The 21396-nt window shown below is 45.5% G+C and overlaps 1 protein-coding gene across 1 annotated transcript in view; it reads right to left on the bottom strand.

The window, feature by feature from the left end:
* The window catches only part of Nlrp12 (NLR family, pyrin domain containing 12), a 28120-nt gene that overhangs the window by 829 nt on the left and 5895 nt on the right, over positions 1-21396 (bottom strand). Inside the window, exons 3-9 of the mRNA NM_001169142.1 lie at positions 17570-19250; positions 13040-13210; positions 11389-11559; positions 9358-9528; positions 7153-7323; positions 4719-4889; positions 1052-1222 (exon numbers count right to left, since the gene is read on the bottom strand). Coding sequence (NP_001162613.1) covers positions 1052-1222; positions 4719-4889; positions 7153-7323; positions 9358-9528; positions 11389-11559; positions 13040-13210; positions 17570-19250 — 2707 coding nt within the window. The remainder of the gene's footprint in view (positions 1-1051; positions 1223-4718; positions 4890-7152; positions 7324-9357; positions 9529-11388; positions 11560-13039; positions 13211-17569; positions 19251-21396) is intronic.

The following is a 21396-nucleotide window of genomic DNA, read 5'->3' as shown; positions in this document are numbered from 1 at the left end:
TTAAGATCGGGTCTCATTAAGTTGCCCAAGCTGGCCTTGAATATGGGATCCTCCTGTAAAAGTTGGGATCCATACTCTGGGAGAGCAGTCAGTGCTCTTAACCACTGAGCCATCTCTCCAGCCCATGCCTGAACCTTCTATATGCAGTGCCAAAGGAAGTCAGAAGAGATTATTGGATCCCCTGGATCTGTAGTTATAGGTGGCTGTGAGCCACTGCATGGGTTCTGGAAACTGGGTCCTCTGCAAGAACAAGTGCTCTTAAGCACAGAGCCCCTCACTCCCAATTTTTTATTCGCCTGTTTGAGACAGGTCTCTTAGCAACCCGGAGTGCTGGGTTTAAATGTGTTCCCAGCCACACCCAGCTCCTTACTCCCAATTTTGAGTGTCTTCAGTCTTTAAGAAGAACCTTAGGAGGAGCTTGAGAAACGGCTCAGCAGTTAAGAGCACTGACTGCTCTTCCAGAGGTCCTGAGTTCAATTCCCAGCAACCACATGGTGGCTCACAACCGTCTGTAATGGGATCTGATGCCCTCTTCTGGTGTGTCTGAAGACTTCAGCAGTGAACTCACAATACATAAAATAAGTCTTTAAAAAAAGTGGGGGGGGGGGGGGTAGGCATCCTGCACCAAGCTTGTTTGCCATTCCAGAATTCAGGAGGCTGAGGCAGAAGGATGGAGAGTTTGAAGTTTGAGGACTAACTGATGAGACTATAACTTCTAGCTATCATGTAGTGCAACACCGTGAGTGAAATATGATTTACATATGTGTATGTCTGTATGGGTATGAGGTAGGGCCATGCCCATGAAAGCTAGAAACCGGAGTTAGAACCGTGGGCACTAAGGTTATAAGTGGCTGTAAACCAGCTGACTGGGGTGCTAAGAATTGAACCCAGGTCCTTGGAAGTGCAACAAGTGCTTTTAACTGCTGAGCTCTCTCTCCAGTGCTGTTTATCTAGTTTTATGCATCTCAATAATTTAGTATTCCTACCCCAAAATCTGAGCTCAGCATCCCACATCCTCTTTACCCCCAAGAAGTCAGAATTCATTTCTCACCACAGGACACGAAGCTTGCACCCCGGATGCCTCAGCCTCTTGCACAGCAGACGAACACCAGTGTCCCCCAGAGCATTATTGGTCAGATAAAGCTCATTCAGGGTCTGACTGATTCCCAGGACTGAAGACAGGTCCTCACATGCTTTGGAAGTGAGGCCGCAACTGTCCAGCCTGCAGAAGAAAAACTGAAGGTAAATGAGGCGTGCCATATTGATCCTATTGAGAACTGACTTTTTTTTTATTAGATATATTTATTACGCATACAGTGTTCTGCCTGCATGTGTGCATACCAGAAGAGGACACCAGATCTCATTATAGATGGCTACAAGCTGCCATGTGGTTGCTGAATTGAACTCAGTACTTCTGGAAGAGCGACCAGTGCTCTGGACCTCTGAACCATCTCTCCAGCCCTATTGATCATGTTTAACCCGTGCTGTAGCCCTTAACCAGCAGTCTTCCCATCATGCTCACGAAGGGTTCTAATTAGCTCCAGTGTGCCACAAGCACAAAGATTTAGAGGGGCTGGAGAGAGCTCAGCAGCTAAATGCGTTTGTACCTCTTGGGTTTAAGCCAGATGCGGTGTCACACACCTTTAATCCCAGCACTTGATGGGCAGAGGCAGTTGGATCTCTTGAGCCCAAGGCTACCCTGGTCTCCAAAGCAAAGACTTGGGGTTGTTTCAAGCTCCTGCTATGCCTTTCCATCCTGTCACCAAACCAGACTCTATCCTTTGGAACTGTAAGCCAAATAAACCTATTTTTCCATGTTGCTTTTGGTCAGAGTGTCTTATCACAACAGAAAAATAGTACAAGTTATAATAATGTGAGTGATTATAGATTGGATCCCCATGTGGTTTGGAGCTTTTGTGGCTAATTGTTCCTCAGTTTTAGTCTAGAGCCAAATTTGGCCTCATAGAGAAGATTTAGGAATTGTGTCAGCCCTCAGTGGTTCCCTGTCTCTTGGAACTCATCTTGACCAAGCCAGCTCAGGCAGTCAACAGGTTCTCTAGGGCAGGAGTGAGAATTAAAAAGAAAAATGGCAATTAGATTACACTGTAGCATGACTCCAGCCAGTTCTGAGATTGAAGTGGGTTTATTTTTTCCCAATCTGCTTTTATACCATTTTATGTTTTTTTTAAAAGATTTATTTATTTATTATATATAAGTACACTGTAGCTGTCAGATACACCAGAAGGGGGCATCAGATCTCATTACAGATGGTTGTGAGCCACCATGTGGTTGCTGGGATTTGTACTCAGGACCTCAGGAAGAGCAGTCAGTGCTCTTAACCACTGAGCCATCTCTCCAGCCCTTATTTTTTTTTTTTTAAGATTTATTTATTTTATGTGATTACACTGTTGCTGTCTTCAGACACACCAGAGCAGGGCACTGGATCCCGTTATAGATGGTTGTGAGCCACCATGTGATTGCTGGGAATTGAACTCAGGACCTCTAGCCCCACAGCATTTTAATTACATGCAAGTAATAAGGTCATTTCTAGGTTAAGGAACAAGCAAGGCAATAAACGAAATTCTGTGATCACTCTTTCTAAGGGCTTGTCAGGATGACCTAAGCCTACTTCCCTGTCCTAGCCCAAAGTCAAACTCTTGCCTGAAGCCTACTTCTTTGTTCTAACCCAAAATCAGATTCCTGCCAGAGCTTACTTCCCTGTCCCTGCCCAAAGTCAAATTCCTGCCAAATTTCTAGTAGAGGGCCCCAAAGCTAACCACACATCTGTAAACAATGAGTCTTAGGCCCAAAGTCAAATTCCTGCCAAATTCCTAGAAGAGGGCCCCAAAGCTCACCACACATCTGTAAACAATGAGTCTTAATATCTGCAGCCTGTTAAGGATGTGAATTTGGAAGCCTGAGAATAGTGACATACACCTTTAATCCCAGAACTTGGACAGGCAGGCAGAGGCAGGCAGATCTCAAAGTTCCCTGGTCTACAGAGTGAGTTCCAGGCAGCCAAGGTTAATCAGTGAAACCCTGTCTCAAAAACAAATTAGGCTGGAGAGATGGCTCAGCGGTTAAGAGCACTGTCTGCTCTTCCATAGGTCCTGAGTTCAAATCCCAGCAACCACATGGTGGCTCACAACCATCTGTAATGAGATCTGATGCCCTCTTCTGGTGTGTCTGAAGACAGCTACAGTGTACTCATATACATAAAATAAAAATAAAAAAAAAATCAGGTTATATTTGGGACCAAACAGAACTACAAGGACTCTGCCATGAAGCAGGGTTAGCCTGAGAGTGGAGCCAATATAGTAAGAGATCAGAGAAACCCAAGCCAGAACTGGAAAGATGGCTCAATGGTTAAGACCGCTCTTTTAGAGGACCCAAGTTTGGCTTCAGGCCCCAATTTGTTGGTTCACAACCTGTAACAGGGGATCTGAGGTCATATCCTGGGTTCTGTGAACACACCCAGACCAAGATGCACATATGCATAGATAAAAATCAAATAATCAATTTTCAAAAATTTTCACCTAAATCAAATGCCCAGATCAAGCCATGCCTAAGGCTGATCCTTTTACTTACTTAAATTATTAACTGCTTTTTTTTTTCTTTTTCTGGAAGCCTCTAAACATCCTCAAAAGTGCATCACCTGTTGTTTTATGGTTTTGTCTTGTTTTTGGTGGTTGGGGGGTATTTTGAGTGGGAGATGCTGTTCTGTCTGCAGTTATATTTAATGTGCTTCCTGCTACAGCCATGGTGCGTGTGCACCAGGACACACATGACAAAGTTGGCCCTTCACCATGTAGGTCTGAAAGGAGCAAACTGAGTTTGTCAAGGCCATTAAAGATGTAACCCAATTGACCTTGCACACTTTTTTCTTTTTTTTTATTATTTTTTAAATTTTTTATTTAGCTAATGTATATTACAGATGGTTGTGAGCCACCATGTGGTTGCTGGGATTTGAACTCAGAACCTCTGGAAGAACAATCAGTGCTCTTAACCACTGAGCCATCTCTCCAGCCCCGCACACTTTTTTCTTAAAGCCAGAACTTTATTTTTTTTTTCCTTCGGAGCTGGGGACCGAACCCCAGGGGCGCTCTACCACTGAGCTAAATCCCCAACCCCCTTTTTAAAAGTCTTTTTTTTTTTTGGTTCTTTTTTTCCGGAGCTGGGGACCAAACCCAGGGCCTTGGGCTTCCTAGGTAAGCGCTCTACCACTGAGCTAAATCCCCAGCCCCAAGCCAGAACTTTATATAGCCTAAGATGGCCTCGAAGTTAACCTTCTGGTCCTCCTACCTATCATCCCACAAATGCTGTGCTTACATCCTGGGGAGGGAACCCAGGGCTTTCAGCATGTGAGTCACCTCCCCGAAACCGAAAGTTGTCTTTTCATTTATGTTTGGATTTTATGAAGACTGGGGGGGGGGGGGGGGGTAAGGGGGAGGCTGGAGAGATGGCTCAGTGGTTAAGAGCACTGACTGCTCTTCCAGAGGTCCTGAGTTCAAATCCCAGCAACCACATGGTGGCTCACAGCCATCTGTCATGGGGTGCAGTACCCTCTTCTGGTGTGTCTGAAGGGATCAACAGTGTACTCACATACATAAAATAAATAAATCTTTAAAAAAAACGGCAGGGGAAGGGACACAGAAACACAAACGCCTCCATTAACATCCCCACCCTTCCCTTCTCCTCCCCACCAGGAAAACACTCACCAGAGCTTCTGGAGTCTGCAGGTCTGGTGCCTCAGTCCTTCCCCCAGCAGCCACAGGCCCCTGTCTCCCAAGTCATTGAAGCTCAGGTCCAGCTCTCGGAGGCACGTGTTGACCTGGAGCACACTAGCAACCCCTGCACACGCGTCTGAGCCCAGTCGGCAAATGCCCAGCCTAGAGGAAGCGATGGGGTGGCCAAGCTGAGTTTGCCCTATGCCTTTTGGTAATGTCACCAGGGCTGGGCTTAATGTGCCAAATTTGTATGCTGGGTCCAGGGGTATGGCTTTGCCTACTTTTGAAAGAGAAAGAGAAGGCAGAGAGGAAGATAGGAGAGAAAGCAAGGGCCCAGGTAGGATGAAACCCAGAAAAGTACAAAATAAATCAGAATGGGAGAAGGGCTGGAGATAGAGCCCAGCACTGTCAAGCACTGGTTGGATGACCAGCACCCACGTGGCAGCTCACAACCGGCAGTAACTCCAGGCCCAGGGTATCTAAATCCTTCTTCTAGCCTCTGTGGGCACTAGGCGTGTATGTGGTCATACACATACATGTGGGCAATAAGCGATATATGTAGTTTTACAACATTTTTATTAAGAAAAGAAAGGCGGGGTGTTGTTCATTAGTTTACTTTACCTACATGTTTGTGTGAGGGTGGCAGATCCTCTGGAACTGGAGTTACAGGTGTTGTAAGCCACCGTATGGGTGCTGGGAATTGAACCTGAGTTCTATGGAAGAGCAGCTAATGCTTTTAGTCACTTAGCCCAATCTCTAGCCCCTAGTTTTTACATTTTTAAAGTTAGTAGCGTATGCATGTGTGCACACATCCATTTATGCACATGCTGGTTTGCATAATGCCCATAAGGCAGTCACCTGTTTCAGGAGTTTAATTTAGATCCTTAGGCTGGCCAACAATGCACCTTTTTCCCCCAGTGAGGCATGTAGTCCTGGGTGTTCTGGAACACTGTGAAGCCCAGGGTGATTTTCTGTTTGTTTGCTTGCTTACAGACAGGGTCTTATGCAGCTCTGATTATTCTGGAACCCACTATATAGACCAGGCTAGCCTAGAACTCAAAGATATCCATCTGCCTCAGCCCCCCAAGCACTAGGATTAAAGGCATGCAACACCATACTTGGCTAAGAGCATAACTTATAAAAGATGTTTATTTTTACTTTAATGTGTAAGTAAAAATGCATGTGCATTTTGCCTACATGCATGTGCACCACATGCAGGCCTGGTGCCCACAGAGGATAGAAGAGGAAGTCGGATTCCCTGGAACTGGAGTTATAGCTGGTCAGTTATGGATGGTGGGCTGTGAATCATGATGTGGGTGCTGGGAAGTAAACCCTGGTCCTCTGTCAGAGCATCTCTTAACTGAGCCTTCTCTCTAGCCACTATAGGCATTTTCTTTTTCTTTTTTTTTTTTTTTTTCTTTTTCTTTTTTTCGGAGCTGGGGACCGAACCCAGGGCCTTGCGCTTCCTAGGCAAGCGCTCTACCACTGAGCTAAATCCCCAACCCCTAGGCATTTTCTTGATGGTTAACTAATGCAGGAACCAATTGTAGGCAGTATAACCCTAGGCCAGTAGGTCTGGCCTGTATAAAACAGCTGACAGTGACAGAGAGCTGAGTATATGGGGGTCCATGTCCTTAATCCCAGCACTCAGAGACAGGTGGGTTTATGAGAGTTCCAGACCAGCCTGGTCTACAGAGTTCCGGGACAGCCAGGGCTACATAGGAAAACCCCATCTTGAAAAACCAGGAGGGCTAGAGAGATGGCTCAGTGGTTAGGAACACTGACTGCCCTTCCAGAGGTCCTGAGTTCAAGTCCCAGCAACTACAGGGTGGCTCACAACCATCTGTAATGGGATCCAATGGCCCCCTTCTGGTGTGTCTGAAGACAGCTACAGTGTACTCATATATAATAAATAGATCTTAAAAAAAAAAAGAAAGAAAAGAAAAACCAGGAAAACAAAACAGAAAAACAAAAAAGCCAGCTAGCAGAGCAAGCCAGAGCGAACAAGCCAGTAAGCAGCACTCTTTCATGTTGTTTTGTTCTGCTTTTTTTCCCCGGCTTCAAACTTCTGCCTTGGGTTCCTTCAATAAAGAACTATAACCTGAAAGCTAAAATAAACCCTTGCCTTCCAAAGTTGCTTTGGCCGTGATGTTTATCACAGTAACAGAAAACAAACTAGAACAGAAGGTACAGTTTGGTCAGTGATGTTTGTTCTGTTAGCCAATCGTCCCTGGAAATTAGGTAGACAGAAGGGCAGAAGGGCAATTTCAAGGAATGTCAGTAGTTTGTATTAAAAAAAAGAAAAAAAGGCCTTGTGGCAAGAAATCTTGAAATAAAGATGCTATATCTAGAGGAGATGGGAGGCACCACGGCCTCAGTGCCAGAGAAGAGAGAGCTAGAATGCTAAACTTAGAATCCCACTTACCGGAGGGTCTGGAGTTTGCAATCTGGATGCCTGAGGCCCTCACACAGCAGAAGCGCCCCAGAATCCCCAAGGTCATTCAGACCCAGGTCCAGCTCCATCAGGCTCTGGTTCATTTTGAGAGTAGAAGCCAGATCTTCACAGGAAGCTTGTCCAAGGTGGCAGATCTTCAGCCTGCATAAAATCCAGCTCAGTAAGCAAGATGGGGGACCTGTTGGGGGGCGCTAAACTTATCTCTGTCCTGTCTTCACAGTTAAATGTCCTCAGCAAACTGTGTGGCTCATACCTGTGATACCCACTGGCATTTGGTAGACAGAGGCAGGAGGATGTTCGATTAGAGACTAGCTTGGGCACATAGTAAGACTCTGTCTCAAAAAGCAAGAAGCTAGGGGCGTAGCACAATAGTAGGGCACTTGCTTGGTACATGCAAAGTCCTGGGTTTGATTCCCAGCACCACCAAAAAACAAACAAACAAACAAACAAACAAACAAAAAATGACAAAAACCCAACCAAAACAAAATAAAACCCCAAGGAAAACACAAAAAACAAACAACTGTTCAAGATGGCAAGTAATATTACATGTGTCAGATTACGTGTGTGTGTGTGTGTGTGTGTGTGTGTGTGTGTGTGTGTGTGTGTGTGTGTTTCAAATTACAGTTAAAATTGTTTAATGATGCCACATGTGGTGGTGCATGCACTACCTTTAATCCCAGCACTCAAAAACCAAAGTCAGATGGAATCCCTGTTGAATTCAAGGCCAGCCTAGTCTAACGTATTACGCTTCAGGTTAGTCAAAGATACAGTGAGACCCTGTCTCAAGAAGTATTTGGCCGGGTTGGAGAGATGGCTCAGCAGTTATGAGCGCTGACTGCTCTTCCTGAGGTCCTGAGTTCAGTTCCCAGCAACCACATGGTGGCTCACAACCATCTATACTGGATCTGATGCCCTCTTCTGGTGTGTCTGAAGACAGCGACAGTGCACTTAAATAAATAAAAAATATTTTGTGGATAGACATGTGTAGATGCTTACAGAACAAGTTCTCTTAACTACCAAGCCATCTCTCCAGTCCCCGAGGGTTGAGTTTTTTGGTTTTGTTTTGATTGATTGATAGATAGATAGATAGACAGACAGACAGACAGACAGACGCAGGAACCCATTGTGGGCAGCATTGCAGGACAACTTGCAAGAGTCATCTCTTCTCCCCTTGCATAATATGGACTCCTGGCACTGAACTGGGGTTGACAGGCTCATTGACAGGTACCTTTACCCTTAACCACCTCACCAACCCCTACGGATATTTTTTTAGTAAGACTTGTTTTCCTTGGATAAAACAAGTAAGACCGGCATACGTCTTGGGCCTTTGATGCCAGCACTTTGGGGTTATGTATGTGAAGATAAGGTTTCTATTTCCTCAGTAATAGTCCAGGGGATTGAATTTAGGTCATCAGGCTTGACGACAAGCGCTTTTACCTGCTAAGCCATCTTTCTGACCCCTGTTGTCAATTATTTTTATTTTTTTTTAAAGAATTATTTATTTATTTCATGTATTAGAGTACACTGTAGCTGTCTTCAAGCACACCAGAAGAAGGCATCAGATTCTATTACAGATGGTTGTGAGCCACCATGTGGTTGCTGGGATTTGAACTCAGGACCTCTAGAAGAGCAGTCAGTGCTCTTAACCGCTGAGCTATCTCTCCAGCCCCAATTATTTTATTTTAAACATTATTATTTTATGGGGCTGGAGAGATGGCTTCGAGGTTAAGAGCTCTGGCTGCTCTTCCAGAGGACCTGGGTTCCAAGATCTGGTGGGACTGGCTTTACAGAAGTTGTGACTGCCTTGTGGATGCTGGGAACTGCCCCAAGGTCCTTTTGTGAAACCAACAAGGGTTCTTTTTTTTTTTTTTTTTTTTTTTGCTTCTTTTTTCGGAGCTGGGGACCGAACCCAGGGCCTTGCGCTTCCTAGGCAAACGCTCTACCACTGAGCTAAATCCCCAACCCTACCAACAAGGGTTCTTAACCTCTGAGCCATCTTTCCAGTTCCCTTTTATTTCAGGCTTAAGTAAGACACCAAGAACCTGAAAACACCCCATTGGCAACAGCCCCGCCTCAGGGTCCTGAGCTGGAATGAAATGTAACTCCTGATTCATTTGTCTACTTTCATTCCACACAGACAGACCTGCCCTCTGAGCTGGCCCCAGGAGAACTCACCACAAGGTCCGCAGCCTGCAGACTGGGTGCCTCAGCCCTTGACACAGTAACTTCAGCCCCAAATCCTCCAAGGGGTTTCCTGTCAGATCCAGTTCTACAAGATGTGAGTTGTTGCTGAGAACAGAGGCCAGTGCTCGGCCAGCCGCAGCCTCCAGCAAACACTTCCTCAGCCTAGGAGGGAGAAGGTGAAGAGGCTGCCATGTTCTGTGTAGTTACCCAACATGAACCTGTGTCGTTTTTTCTCTTCCCTATGTAGTTGGTTTGGTTTGGTTGGTTGGTTTTCTTTAGTGAGTCAGGGTCTAAGTAGACCAGGCTAGGCTTGAACTCACAGAGATCCACCTGCCCTTGCTTCCCAAGTGCTGGGATTAAAGGTATGTGCCACCACACAAGGCCTCAAATAATTTTTAAAGAATCTATTGGCAACAGGTATGAAGGACCCTAGTTCTTACTGAAGTGTAAGAGCTACTAAGAGGCTTGGCCTGGGGGCTGGAGAGATGGCTCAGTGGTTAAGAGCACTGAGCTCTTCCAGAGGTCCTGAGTTCAATTCCCAGCAACCACATGGTGGCTCACAACCATCTGTAATTTGTAATGGGATCTGATGCCCTCTTCTGGTGTCTGAAGATATAGCTACAGATACATATAATAAAGAAATTTAAAAAAAGAAAAAAAAAAAAGAGACGTGGCTTGGTAGAAAGTAGGTAGGTTGTGGGGTTCATGTGAAGGACCCTAGGGGCTTTCGCCAGCCTTACACCCACCACCTCAGGTCAAGATTAGGCCAAGTATCAGCTTCCCACCTTGGGTCAAGAGTAGGCCAAGTTCTATTCTTCATCCACAGTTCTCGGGAGGAGCAGGGACTTGAAAAACTGCAAAATACACTGATAGTCACCTGACCCTCTGGCCCCAGATAGAGTTCAAATGCATGTCATATGCTTGCTAGCCAATAGATTCAAAGGTCAATATGCTTAGCCAATAAGTTTAAACTGTAACCTTGCTGATGTAACCTGTACCCCTAAAAACGTATAAAACTACTTGTTAATAGCCATTCGGGGTCACAGTCTAGTCACTTGCCACAAGGGGCTGATTGAGGGTCTACCCCAACACACGCCAGGAAAAATAAGCCTTGCCTTTGCATCGAACTCTGTTCTCATGTCTCACTTGTGGGGGAGGGGGTTGCCTGATAGTTAAGACACGCTTCGAAGGGGTTGGGGATTTAGCTCAGTGGTAGAGCGCTTGCCTAGCAAGCACAAGGCCCTGGGTTCGGTCCCCAGCTCCGAAAAAAGAAAAAAAAAAAAAAAAAAAAAAAAAAAAGACACGCTTCAAGCCTTACAGGTATAATCATGTACCCCTTTAATCTTAGCACTTGGGAGTCAGAGGCACACAGATCTCTGTAAGTTCAAAGTCAACCTAGTCTACACAGCAAGTTCAAATCAGGAAGGGCTACACAGTGAGACCTTGTCTCAAAAGACCAAAACTGAAGACAAAGACGAAGGAACAAACAAAATATATATATTTTTTTAAATGAACCTTTTTGGGATAGTAAGGAAAGGTGGGCTGGGTTTGATCTGTGCATGTGATATACATACCAAAATACCACACTGAAGGTTAGGTGTGGTGGCACATCCAGCATATATACAGATCACAGAATGAGCAGTTCAAGGCCAGCCTATGCTACATAGCAAGTTTGAGGCCAGCCTGGGCTACATGAGAGGGCTCAGTGGTTAAGAGCACTGATTGCTCTTCCAGAGGTCCTGAGTTCAATTCCCAGCAACCACATGGTGGCTCACAACCATCTGTAATGGGATCTGATGCCCTCTTCTGGTGTGGCTGAAGACAGCTACAGTGTACTCATATACATAAAATAAATAAAAAGAGAGAGAAAGAATAGGGGTTGGGGATCAGACATTGAATCTCAGTAATGTGTACAATATGCCAATAAGATTTAAAGAGGAGGGGGAGGAGCAGCAGGAAGGTAAGCAAGAGGAGCAGGAGCAGCAGGGGAAGAACACGCATGCCTGGTGCAGACCCACTCACTGGATCATCTGCAGCCTACACATGGGGTGCTGTAACCCCTCACAGAGCAGCTCTAGGCCTAGCACTCCAATGCTGTTGCCACTGAGGTCCAGCCTGATTAAATTCCTATTGGCGATGATAGCCGCTGCGAGATCCTGGCAGGCTGATCCGGAGATGTGACACCTCTTCAGCCTTAGGTGGGAAGGAAGACAGAAGCAAGTCGTTTACTTGGTGACTGTTCTGGAATTCTCTACTTTATGTTTGTCTCTCTTTTTAAAGGTTACAGGTGCCTCTCCCTCACCTCTTTTTTGTTTTGATTTTTCCCGCTTGAGACAGGATTCCTCTATAGCCTTGGCTGTCCTGGAACTCGCTCTGCAGAGCTGACTGGCCCCGAACTCCATAGACTGCCTGGCTTTGCCACTACACCTGGGTCGTTTTTCCCCTTTTCTCTGATTAAATTGCACATTTGTAGCCCTGGGTTTCTGTCTTGAGGACCTTCTGCATTGAGGCTTGGGTGGTGGTGGTTTTGTTTGGAGTTTTCCCAAATCATAAAAATGGTATAGGGGTTAGATAGAGGTCTCCGTGTGTGAAGTGAAGACCAGGGTATAATCCTCAGCACCCCAGGAAAAATCTGGACGTGGCTCCGTTGGTAGAGCCCCTGCCTAAAATCACCCAGTGAAGGTCTGTGTCGTGACTCAGTGGAAGTTCCTGCCTAGAATGGCCCGCTGGGGGCTGGGGGCTGTGGGACTGAAGTGTGACTCAGTGGCAGAGTTCCTGCCTAGAATTGCCCGGTCGGGGGCCTGGAGTATGACTCAGTGGCAGAATTCCTGCCTAGAATTGCTCAGTCGGGGTTGGGGGTAGGGCCCGGAGTGTGACTCAGTGGTAGAGCTCCACCCTTGCATAGAGGAGGCTGAGGCAAGCAGATTCCAGGAGTAAACTCCAGACTCAGTTTTAAGAGCTTGCTTCAAAATATAAGGCTGTAAGGCTGGGGAGAAAGAAGACTCACTGGTTAAGAGCACATATTGCTCTTGCAAAGGACCCAAATTCTATTCCCAGTACCAATGTCAGGCAACTCACAAGGGCTTATAAGTCTAGTTCCAGATAATCTAATATCTGTCTGTCCTCTTTATAGACAGACATAGATATAAACAAATAATACAAAAAATTTAAAGTTTGTAAGCCTAGCATAGAATCACACACCTTTAATCTCAGCGCCTGAGATAAGGGTGGGGCTAGGGAAAGGCAGGTAGATCTCTTGAGTCCACACTGAATTATATAGAGAGGTCCAGAGCAGCCAGAGCTACATAGGGAAACCCCCGCTTTGTTTTGTTTGTTTGTTTTGTTTTGTTTTATTGTTGTTTTCAGTGGAAGAAGAGGGTCTAGAAAGATGGCTCAGTGGTTAAGAGCACTGGATTACCTTCCAAGAGATTGGAGTTCAATTCCCAGCAACCAAATGGCAGCTCACAACTATCTGTAATGCCTGTTCCAGGGAATCTGACAGCCTTATACAGACATACAGAATAAAAATTATATTTAAAAAAAGTAGAAGAAGAGGCTTCCCTACAGTGGCACACTGCCACAGGCTGCACGGCAAACAGACGTTACCCTGTGTATTCTTCTTGGATGAGCCTATGGGAGAGGGTGGGAAACTCACATTGCAGCCGGGACTCACCTCAGGTTCTGAAGCTTGCAGTTTGCATGTCGGAGGCCTTGACAGAGCAGCCTCACGCCCTGGCTGCCCAAGGCGTTTCGATACAAGGCCAGCTCGATCAGGTTTGAGTTGGTGCAGATGGTTGCTGAGAGGTATGCACTGTAAATGTCAGGAAGGATGTTCCTTTCCTGTCTGCAAAGGCCAACATGTAGTTTAGTAGTCCATATAGTCATTAGGCTGACACAAGTATTCCATTTAACAACTCAGGAAGCATTTTAGCCTCTTCATGTAATGTTTCTTTTCCCCTTGCTATTTTCAAGATTTTCAGGTTTATCTCAAACTCCAAGACTATTAGATTATTCGTGTGTGTGTGTGTGTGTGTGTGTGTGTGTGTCTGTCTGTCTGTCTGTCTGTCTCTCTGTGTGCGTGTGCACATGAGTTTGTTTTGTTTTGTTTTGAAACATGATCTTACTGTTTAGCTCTAGCTGCCTTAGAACTAAGCAGACCATTTTGGCCTTGAACTCACAGAGACAGATCTGCCAGCCTCTGCCTCCTGAGTACTGGGAATAAAAGCATGTGCCATTACAGCACCTGGTTTTGGGTCCAAAAATGTAGAATGACTCAAGCAGGCACAGAGTCCAGCAAAGCAAGATTTGAACTAGGCAGCAAAACTGATTAGCCAGGGAGAACAGCACAGACTCAGGAGCGACGTCTTCAAATGTTCATCTTAGTATTTAAGCAGATAACAAATTGGTTTTCTACTCAGGCCAATACTGATCAGTCAGGGCCACAGAACAGACTCAGGCACTGAACTGCATAACCCTGAGTCAGAATGCTACATAGTTTCTAAGCTCCCAAACAACACAACATGTCTGTGCCATCTTCTCCCACCAATCAGGATTTAGGGATAGGGGATTTCCTTAGGAACATGTCTTTGTGGTACCCTTATCCTGTCTGGTCCCTTTGGTTGGATTAGTCAATTGTAGGAGGCAACTTGCCTAGCATTCATGCATTCATGTTTCAACTTGCCAACCAGGATGCGCTCTCTCTCTCTCTCTCTCTCTCTCTCTCTCTCTCTCTCTCTCTCTCTTTCTCTTCATGGATTCATGTTTCAACTTGCCAACCGGGATTCAGGATTCATATTCTCTCTCTCTCTCTCTCTCTCTCTCTCTCTCTCTCTCTCTCTCTCTCTCTCTCTCTCTGCCAATCAGGATGCCAGTTACCCAGGAAGGTCTTGGGAACTTAAACTTTATTTGACCCATATTCAAAATGGAACTTTTATCCAAAATGGCTTCAGTTTGGTTCCTTCTTATACTGGATTGTTTTGCTTTTCCTTTCCTTTCCTTTCTTTTCTTTTTTTTTTTTAAGATTTATTCATTTATTATATATAAGTACACTGTAGCTGTCTTCAGATACACCAGAAGAAGGCATCGGATCTCTTTACAGATGGTTGTGAGCCACCATGTGGTTGCTTGGAATTGAACTCAGGACCTCTGGAAGAGCAGTCAGTGCTCTTAACCTCTGAGCCATCTCTCCAGCCCCCTGTTTTGCTTTTCAAGACAAGGTTTCTCTGTGTAGTCCTGACTATCCTGGAACTCTCTTTCTGTAGACCAGGCTCGCCTCAAACTCAGCAATTGTCTTGCCTCTACCTCTGGAGTGCTAGAATTAAAGTCATGCACCACAATGCTCTGCTGAATTATTTATTTATTGTTGTTATTATTATTATTATCATCATCACCACCACCATCGTCTCATCATCATCATCATCATCATCATCATCATCATCATCATCATCATTCTTTTTTGAAGCAGGGTTTCTCTGTAGAACTCACTCTGTAGATAAATCTGGCCTAGACATCGACCTGTTTCTGCCCCCCAAGTGCTGGGATAAAGGTGTATGCCACTAACACCCCACCTGAAAAGTTTTTGGTTTTGTTTTTAATTTTTTTTTTTTTAAGATTTATTTACTTATTATGTATACAGCAGTCTACCTACCCGTATGTCTGCAGGCCAGAAGAGGGCACCAGATCTCATTATAGGTGGTTATGAGCCACCCACCATGTGGTTGCTGGGAATTGAACTCAGGACCTCTGGAAGAACAGCCAGTCCTCTTAACATCTGAGCCATCTCTCCAGCCCCTGCAAAGGTTTTTGGTTTTTTTTTTTGTTTTGTTTTGTTTTGTTTTGTTTTGTTTTTTGGTTCTTTTTTTCGGAGCTGGGGACCGAACCCAGGGCCTTGCGCTTCCTAGGTAAGCGCTCTACCACTGAGCTAAATCCCCAGCCCCCCCCTGCAAAGGTTTGATGTAACAGATTCTCCCTATCATAAGCAGCTCCAGTTTAGTGTCAGTGAATACTGATTAAGCAAACGTCCCTGCTCTTGCACTAGTTGCTATTTTTCTTTCTATATAGGGACTACCCTGCATGTTTTGGAGACCGCCTTGTATGCTGTTTGGACCCCACTGAGTATTTAGAGACTGTCTAATGTTTTGCTGGAACCAACCTGCCTACATGGGCCTATTCGCAGCATCTCCACTTATCGCCACTAGGTGTCAGTAGCACCATCTAGCTTCCCAGTGTGGCAACAAAAACACTTCCACAGATTTCCTGGATGTCTGTCTGGAGAGCCAGGGTGAGACAAAATCCTTGGCTGGTGGTTCTGGTGACTCACATTTGTAATCCCAACACCTGAGAGGCTGAGGCAGGAGGATTGATAGCGTGAGGCCCTGTCAAAACAAGCTGGGCATTGTGGTGCATGTCTGTAGTCCCAGTACTTGGGAGGTGGGGGCTGGAGGATTGGGGGTTCAATTATCAAATTATCAGCTTCAGTTACACAGTGAGCTACAGGAGACCCTGTCTCAGAATACAAAAGCAGACCAGTGAGCTAGCACATTAGGAAAAAAGCAGAAAACCCACTTCCAATGTTTTTATTTTAGTTTTTAATTAATTAATTAGCTAATTAATTTTTGAGACAGGTTTTTCACTCTGTGTGGCCCCAGAACTGTCTGTCCTGGAACTCTGTAGACCAGGTTGGCCTCTAACTCACAAAGATCCTCCTACCTCAGGCCTTTCCTATCACATGGCAAAAGTAGGGACATACAGACACATAGAGACACATAGACAGAGAAACACACACACATAAATACAGAGAGACAAAGATGTGCAGAGAGACATAAACATGGAGACAAGGAGACACGGACACAGAGAGACAGAGACACAGACACACAGAGAAACTCAGACATGTATACAGAGAGACAGAGTCACACAGAGAGAAGAAGGCACACACAGATGCTAAAAATGAATAAAATAGGGCTGGAGAGATAGCTTAGTAGTTAAGAGCACTGACTGCTCTTCCAGAGGTCATGAGTTCAATTCCCAGCAACCACATGATGGCTCACAACCATCTGTAATGAGATCTGGTGCCCTCTTCTGGCCTGCAGTCACATATGCAGACAGAATGCTGTATATAAAATAAATAAATAAATCTTTTGGGGTTGGGGATTTAGCTCAGTGGTAGAGCGCTTGCCTAGGAAGCGCAAGGCCCTGGGTTCGATCCCCAGCTCCGGAAAAAAAAATCTTTTTAAAAAATGAATAAAATAAAATTTAAGGGTTGGCAGGATGGCTCAGTAGGTAAGGTTCTTGCCAATGAGTCTTGTGACCTGAGTTCAAACCCTGAGATCCGTAAATTGTCCCAGACCTGAATCCACACACCATGACACTACACCCACACCCACACATGCAAAATAAATAAATGTAACAAAAGCTTTAAAATCCTCAAACCACTTCGAGATGGCTCAGTCGTTAAGAACTCTTCTAGAGGGCTTGAGCTCAGTTTCCAGCACCCACATCAGCTCACAATGGTCTCTGACTGGCACTTATACTCATGTGAACACAGCCACACACACACACACACACACACACACACACACACACACACAATTAAAAATAAGATAAGGGCTGGAGAGATGGCTCAGTGGTTAAGAGAGCTTGCTGCTCTCCCACAGTATCTGACCAGTTCCCAGCACCCATATCTAGTGGCTCATAATGGTTCTAGCTTCTAGGGAGCCTGTTGCTCTCTTCTGGCTTGCTTGAGTACTTGCATGCATCTCTCTCTCTCTCTCTCTCTCTCTCTCTCTCTCTCTCTCTCTCTCTCTCTCTCGCACGTACACACACACAAATTAAAAAATAGAAAATATTTTTAATTAAAAATCCCCAAGCAGTTGGGGATTTAGCTCAGTGGTAGGTGCTTGCCTAGCAAGTACAAGGCCCTGGGTTCGGTCCCCAGCTCCGAAAAAAAGAAAAAAAAAATTCCGTAGTGGTACACATCTTTAATTCCAGGGAGGCAGAGGCAGGTGGAACTCTTGTGAGTTCAGATCTCACCTGGTCTTCAGAGATAGATAGATAGATAGATAGATAGATAGATAGATAGATAGATAGATAGATAGATAGATATTCCCAAGCCAAACCAAAGGTGCTACCTCTTCCCAAATCACCTCGGTTGAACAGCACAGGTTAAAGGCATTGCATTGGAGCACGGCTCCCCAAGGTCACTTACGAGTGTGTGGACTGCGTCTGGGCTCCTGGAGGTTCTGGCGGGCCATCCTCTGCGCCTGTACTATAGGCACTCCCATACAAGTGAAGCACTTCTGTGCCTCTGCAGTACCTCGCACAAAACGAGCAGACCACGTGCTCCATCTTCGTTGAGAGGTTTCTGACAACAACCACCTGAAAGTGGCTCAGGGCCTGCTGGATGAAGTCTTCCTCCTGGATCTCGTACAAGCAGCTGAGAAGCTCCAGGGAGCCATGCTGCAGGGTGGAGCCCTCACTTCGAGCCTTGTTTTGGATCCACGCCAATGCTTCCTCCTTGACCTGAGGGGAGATGGTCCAGCCGAGATTCCTCTCGAGGTAGCATCTCATCTCTTCATTGAGGAGGCCAAAGAGAAAGCGGACGGTGTGGGCCAAGAAGTTCCTTTCTGAGAAACCATACTCAGCCAGTGCTCTCCTCACCGCCTCTCTGCCGTGCAGTGCACAGTACATGGCTGTGAAGAATTCCTGGAAACTCAGGTGGATGAAGCTGTAGAATTTCTCACACTTGATGCCCTTCTGGAATATGTTCACGTTGAGGAAGGTGGAGACCTCTGCTCCATCTAGGCCATGTTTCCCAAGATCCTCTTCCTCGAAGAGAATCTTCTGATTCCAGAGGCCCTCTGCAGCCAGAGAGACCAGGCCTCTCTGGTTGGCTGGGACTTTGAAGGTTGGGGTCCCTGGCTTGGGCTGCATCAGGCTCAGAAGGTAGAACATATAAACCGCTGTGGTGGTCCTAGATGTTTGTCTTAAAAGCTCCCCACTTTCTAGCTGCTGCTTTAAGCAGGTGCAGACCACCCAGGACACCATGGGAACAAAACACATGGTAAAGAGGGGCTCATAGTCCCTCATGAAGCTGAACACTTGGCTCGCTTGTCCAGTGTTGTGGAAATATCTGTAGAAATATTCCTCCCTCTCTGCCTCGGAGAAGCCCAGGATCTCCACGTGCCTAGGGTGTTCCAACAAGCCGTGCAGCTTCTCCAGTGCACAGGGTCGTGTGGTGATGAGCAAAGAGAGCTGGGGCAGAAGCAACCTCCGAATCAGGCTTCCGAGGAGGAGTTCCGTGGGTCGTTTCTCCTCCCAGCAGTGGCACCAGGGACCCTGAACGTCATGGAAAGAGGGATGAAGCTCATGGAAGCCATCGATGATGAATAGAAGACGATCAGGAGCCCGGATGAGGTCCTCGAGGGGTGCACCATGCTCTGGCCAGCAGCTGGAGAGGAGGTCATGTACACTGCACTGGGTGTGGCTTCTATTCAACTCCCTGCAGCTGATATAGAAGACATAATCGAACTGGTCTTGGAAGAGTCTCCCATCGGCCCAGTCCAACATCACTTTGTGGGTCAACATGGACTTCCCCATCCCCGCTGCCCCTTGTAATACCACTGTGCGTGGTGGCTCCGGGCGTTCTTCATCTGGCTCAAAGAGGGTCTCCATTTGGATAGGGCTAGCCTGGTGGCCCCTGGTTCTGGAGTGTTCCCACCCTGTTTCCAGAAGTTTTTGCTGTGCCCAGATAGGATTTGAGTGTTCCTTTACTAGGAGAAGCCGAGTGTAACGATGACTTAAGTTCACACATTCGCCTAGTCGCGCATTGCGGTCTTCCATTAGCCGGAATTTCCTTCGGACATAGTCTTTGTAGGTTATCTGGGGATCTAGTAGAGAGGAAGGAAAGGTCTGTGGCATAGCCATTAGCAACTTTTTGAAAAAGATTTTATTTTTAATTTGTTTGTCTTTTCTTTCTTTTTTTTAAAGATTTATTATATATATATGTGTGTGTGTATATATATGTGTGTGTACAGTATGTATGTGCATATATATTATATATATGTGTTATCAGCAAATCACAATATACACACACACACATATATATATGTATATATATATGCATATATATATATACATATATATATGTATATGTATGTATATATACTGTAGCTGTCTTTCAGACACACCAGAAGAGGACATCAGATCCCATTACAGATGGTTGTGAGCCACCATGTGGTTGTTCAAAATTGAACTCAGAACCTCTGGAACAGCAGTCAGTGCTCTTAATCACTGAGCCATCAGGGTTGGGGATTTAGCTCAGTGGTAGAGCGCTTGCCTAGGAAGCACAAGGCCCTGGGTTCGGTCCCCAGCTCCGAAAAAAAGAAAAAAAAATCACTGAGCCATCAATCCAGCCCCTTATTTTTAATTCGGTTTACATTTTTTAATGTGTATGGGTGTTTTACTCAAATGTTTGTCTGAGCACCTCATGTATGCCTGTGCCTGTAGAGGCCAAAAGTTACAGGGACTAAAGTTAGAGGTGTGCTATGTGAGTGCTGGTAATCAAATTCAGATCCCCTGAAACTTTAACCACTGTTGTTAACTGTGAATCATTTCTCCAACCCCTATTTTTATTTTTTAATTATGTGCATGTGCACATAAATTGGAGTGCCCAGAGAGGCCAGAAAAGGGTTTTAAATCCCCAGCATTGGAGTTAAGGGCTGTCAGGAGCTGCCTGATATTGAGTGCTGGGATCTATCCTCCAGTCCTCTGATAGAGCAGTAAACATTCTTAATCACTGAGCCATCTCTCTGATACCAGCATTTTTCCACTTGGGATGAGGTTTCGTGTAGCCCAGGCTGGCTTCAAACTTGCTGTATATTCAAAGACGACTTTTGATCCTCCTGTCAATACCTCACAAATTCTGGAATTACAGGCCTACACCACCGCATCCAATTTATATGATGCTGGGGAGTGGGATTTCATGGATTGTAGGCAAGTTCTTAAACAACTGAGCTACATGCCCCAACCCCTTTCACTTTTTGTTTGTTTGTTTGAGATGGGGTTTCGTATTGTTCAGACTGACTCCAGACTAGCTGTGTAGCCAGGGATAACCTTGAACCACTGAACCTGTTGCTTCTGCTTCTCTAGTTCTGGGAATCACAGGCACAAACCACTTTGCTTGTATGCCTCCCTCCCTCCCTCCCTCCCTCCCTCCCTCCCTCCCTCCCTCCCCTTTAATCTCTTCCTTCCTTCCATTTTTCAGCAACAGTCTTTCTCTGTACTTCAGGATGGTTTCTAACTTTTCTTGATTTCCCGTCTCAATTCCCCCTACCCCCTACCACAAACCCTGCAAGCCCTGTGATTATTAGATTGCTAGAGTAAGCCACCACTCCCAGATGTTATCAGCAAATCACAATGAATTCAGTGACTGCCAAGCATGGTCTATTAGCTACTTGTTTTTCTAGTTGAGGAACTGTTGAGCCAGGTCCTCAGAGCAGTTTCTAGCTGCAATCTGAGAACCCTTCTGGGAAGTTGAAGCACTCAAGCATAGCTCTGTGAGTGCATATTCCTTGCATTTGTTGTGCAGCAATTGATTCTTCTGACTTAAAACATGTTTTCCCCCAAGAGACCTCATAAGGCCCAAATGACTGATTTCTCTGTCTTGAAACATGTCTTCCTGGAGAGAGGCTCCAGTAGCTAATAACACTAGGCTCAAGAAGTTCATGAAATTTACAAGACTCATGGCACTCAGAAAGCTCCAGGGTTTATAAGGTCTCTCCCTAAGTTTATGTAAGCGATGGACAATAGACAGTTGCTGGAGAAGAGATGCTTCAATGGAGCTCGCATCAGTTGAATGGTGATTCTTCTGGGTTGTAACATTTGAGAATCATGGGGTTGGGTAGAGCTGGAGAGATGATTTAGCAGTTGTAGGTGTGTAATGTTCTTTCAGAGGACCTCTATAATCAGTTCAAACTAAGTGTAAGCTTGCTAAAATCTATCTGCTTTAGCCTCCTGAGACATTGAGATTATAGC

The sequence above is a fragment of the Rattus norvegicus genome, chromosome 1, assembly GCF_021556685.1.
Source record: "Rattus norvegicus strain SHRSP/BbbUtx chromosome 1, alternate assembly SHRSP_T2T, whole genome shotgun sequence".
Taxonomy (NCBI): Eukaryota; Metazoa; Chordata; class Mammalia; order Rodentia; family Muridae; genus Rattus; species Rattus norvegicus.
This window is presented reverse-complemented; position numbering and strand designations above follow the sequence as displayed.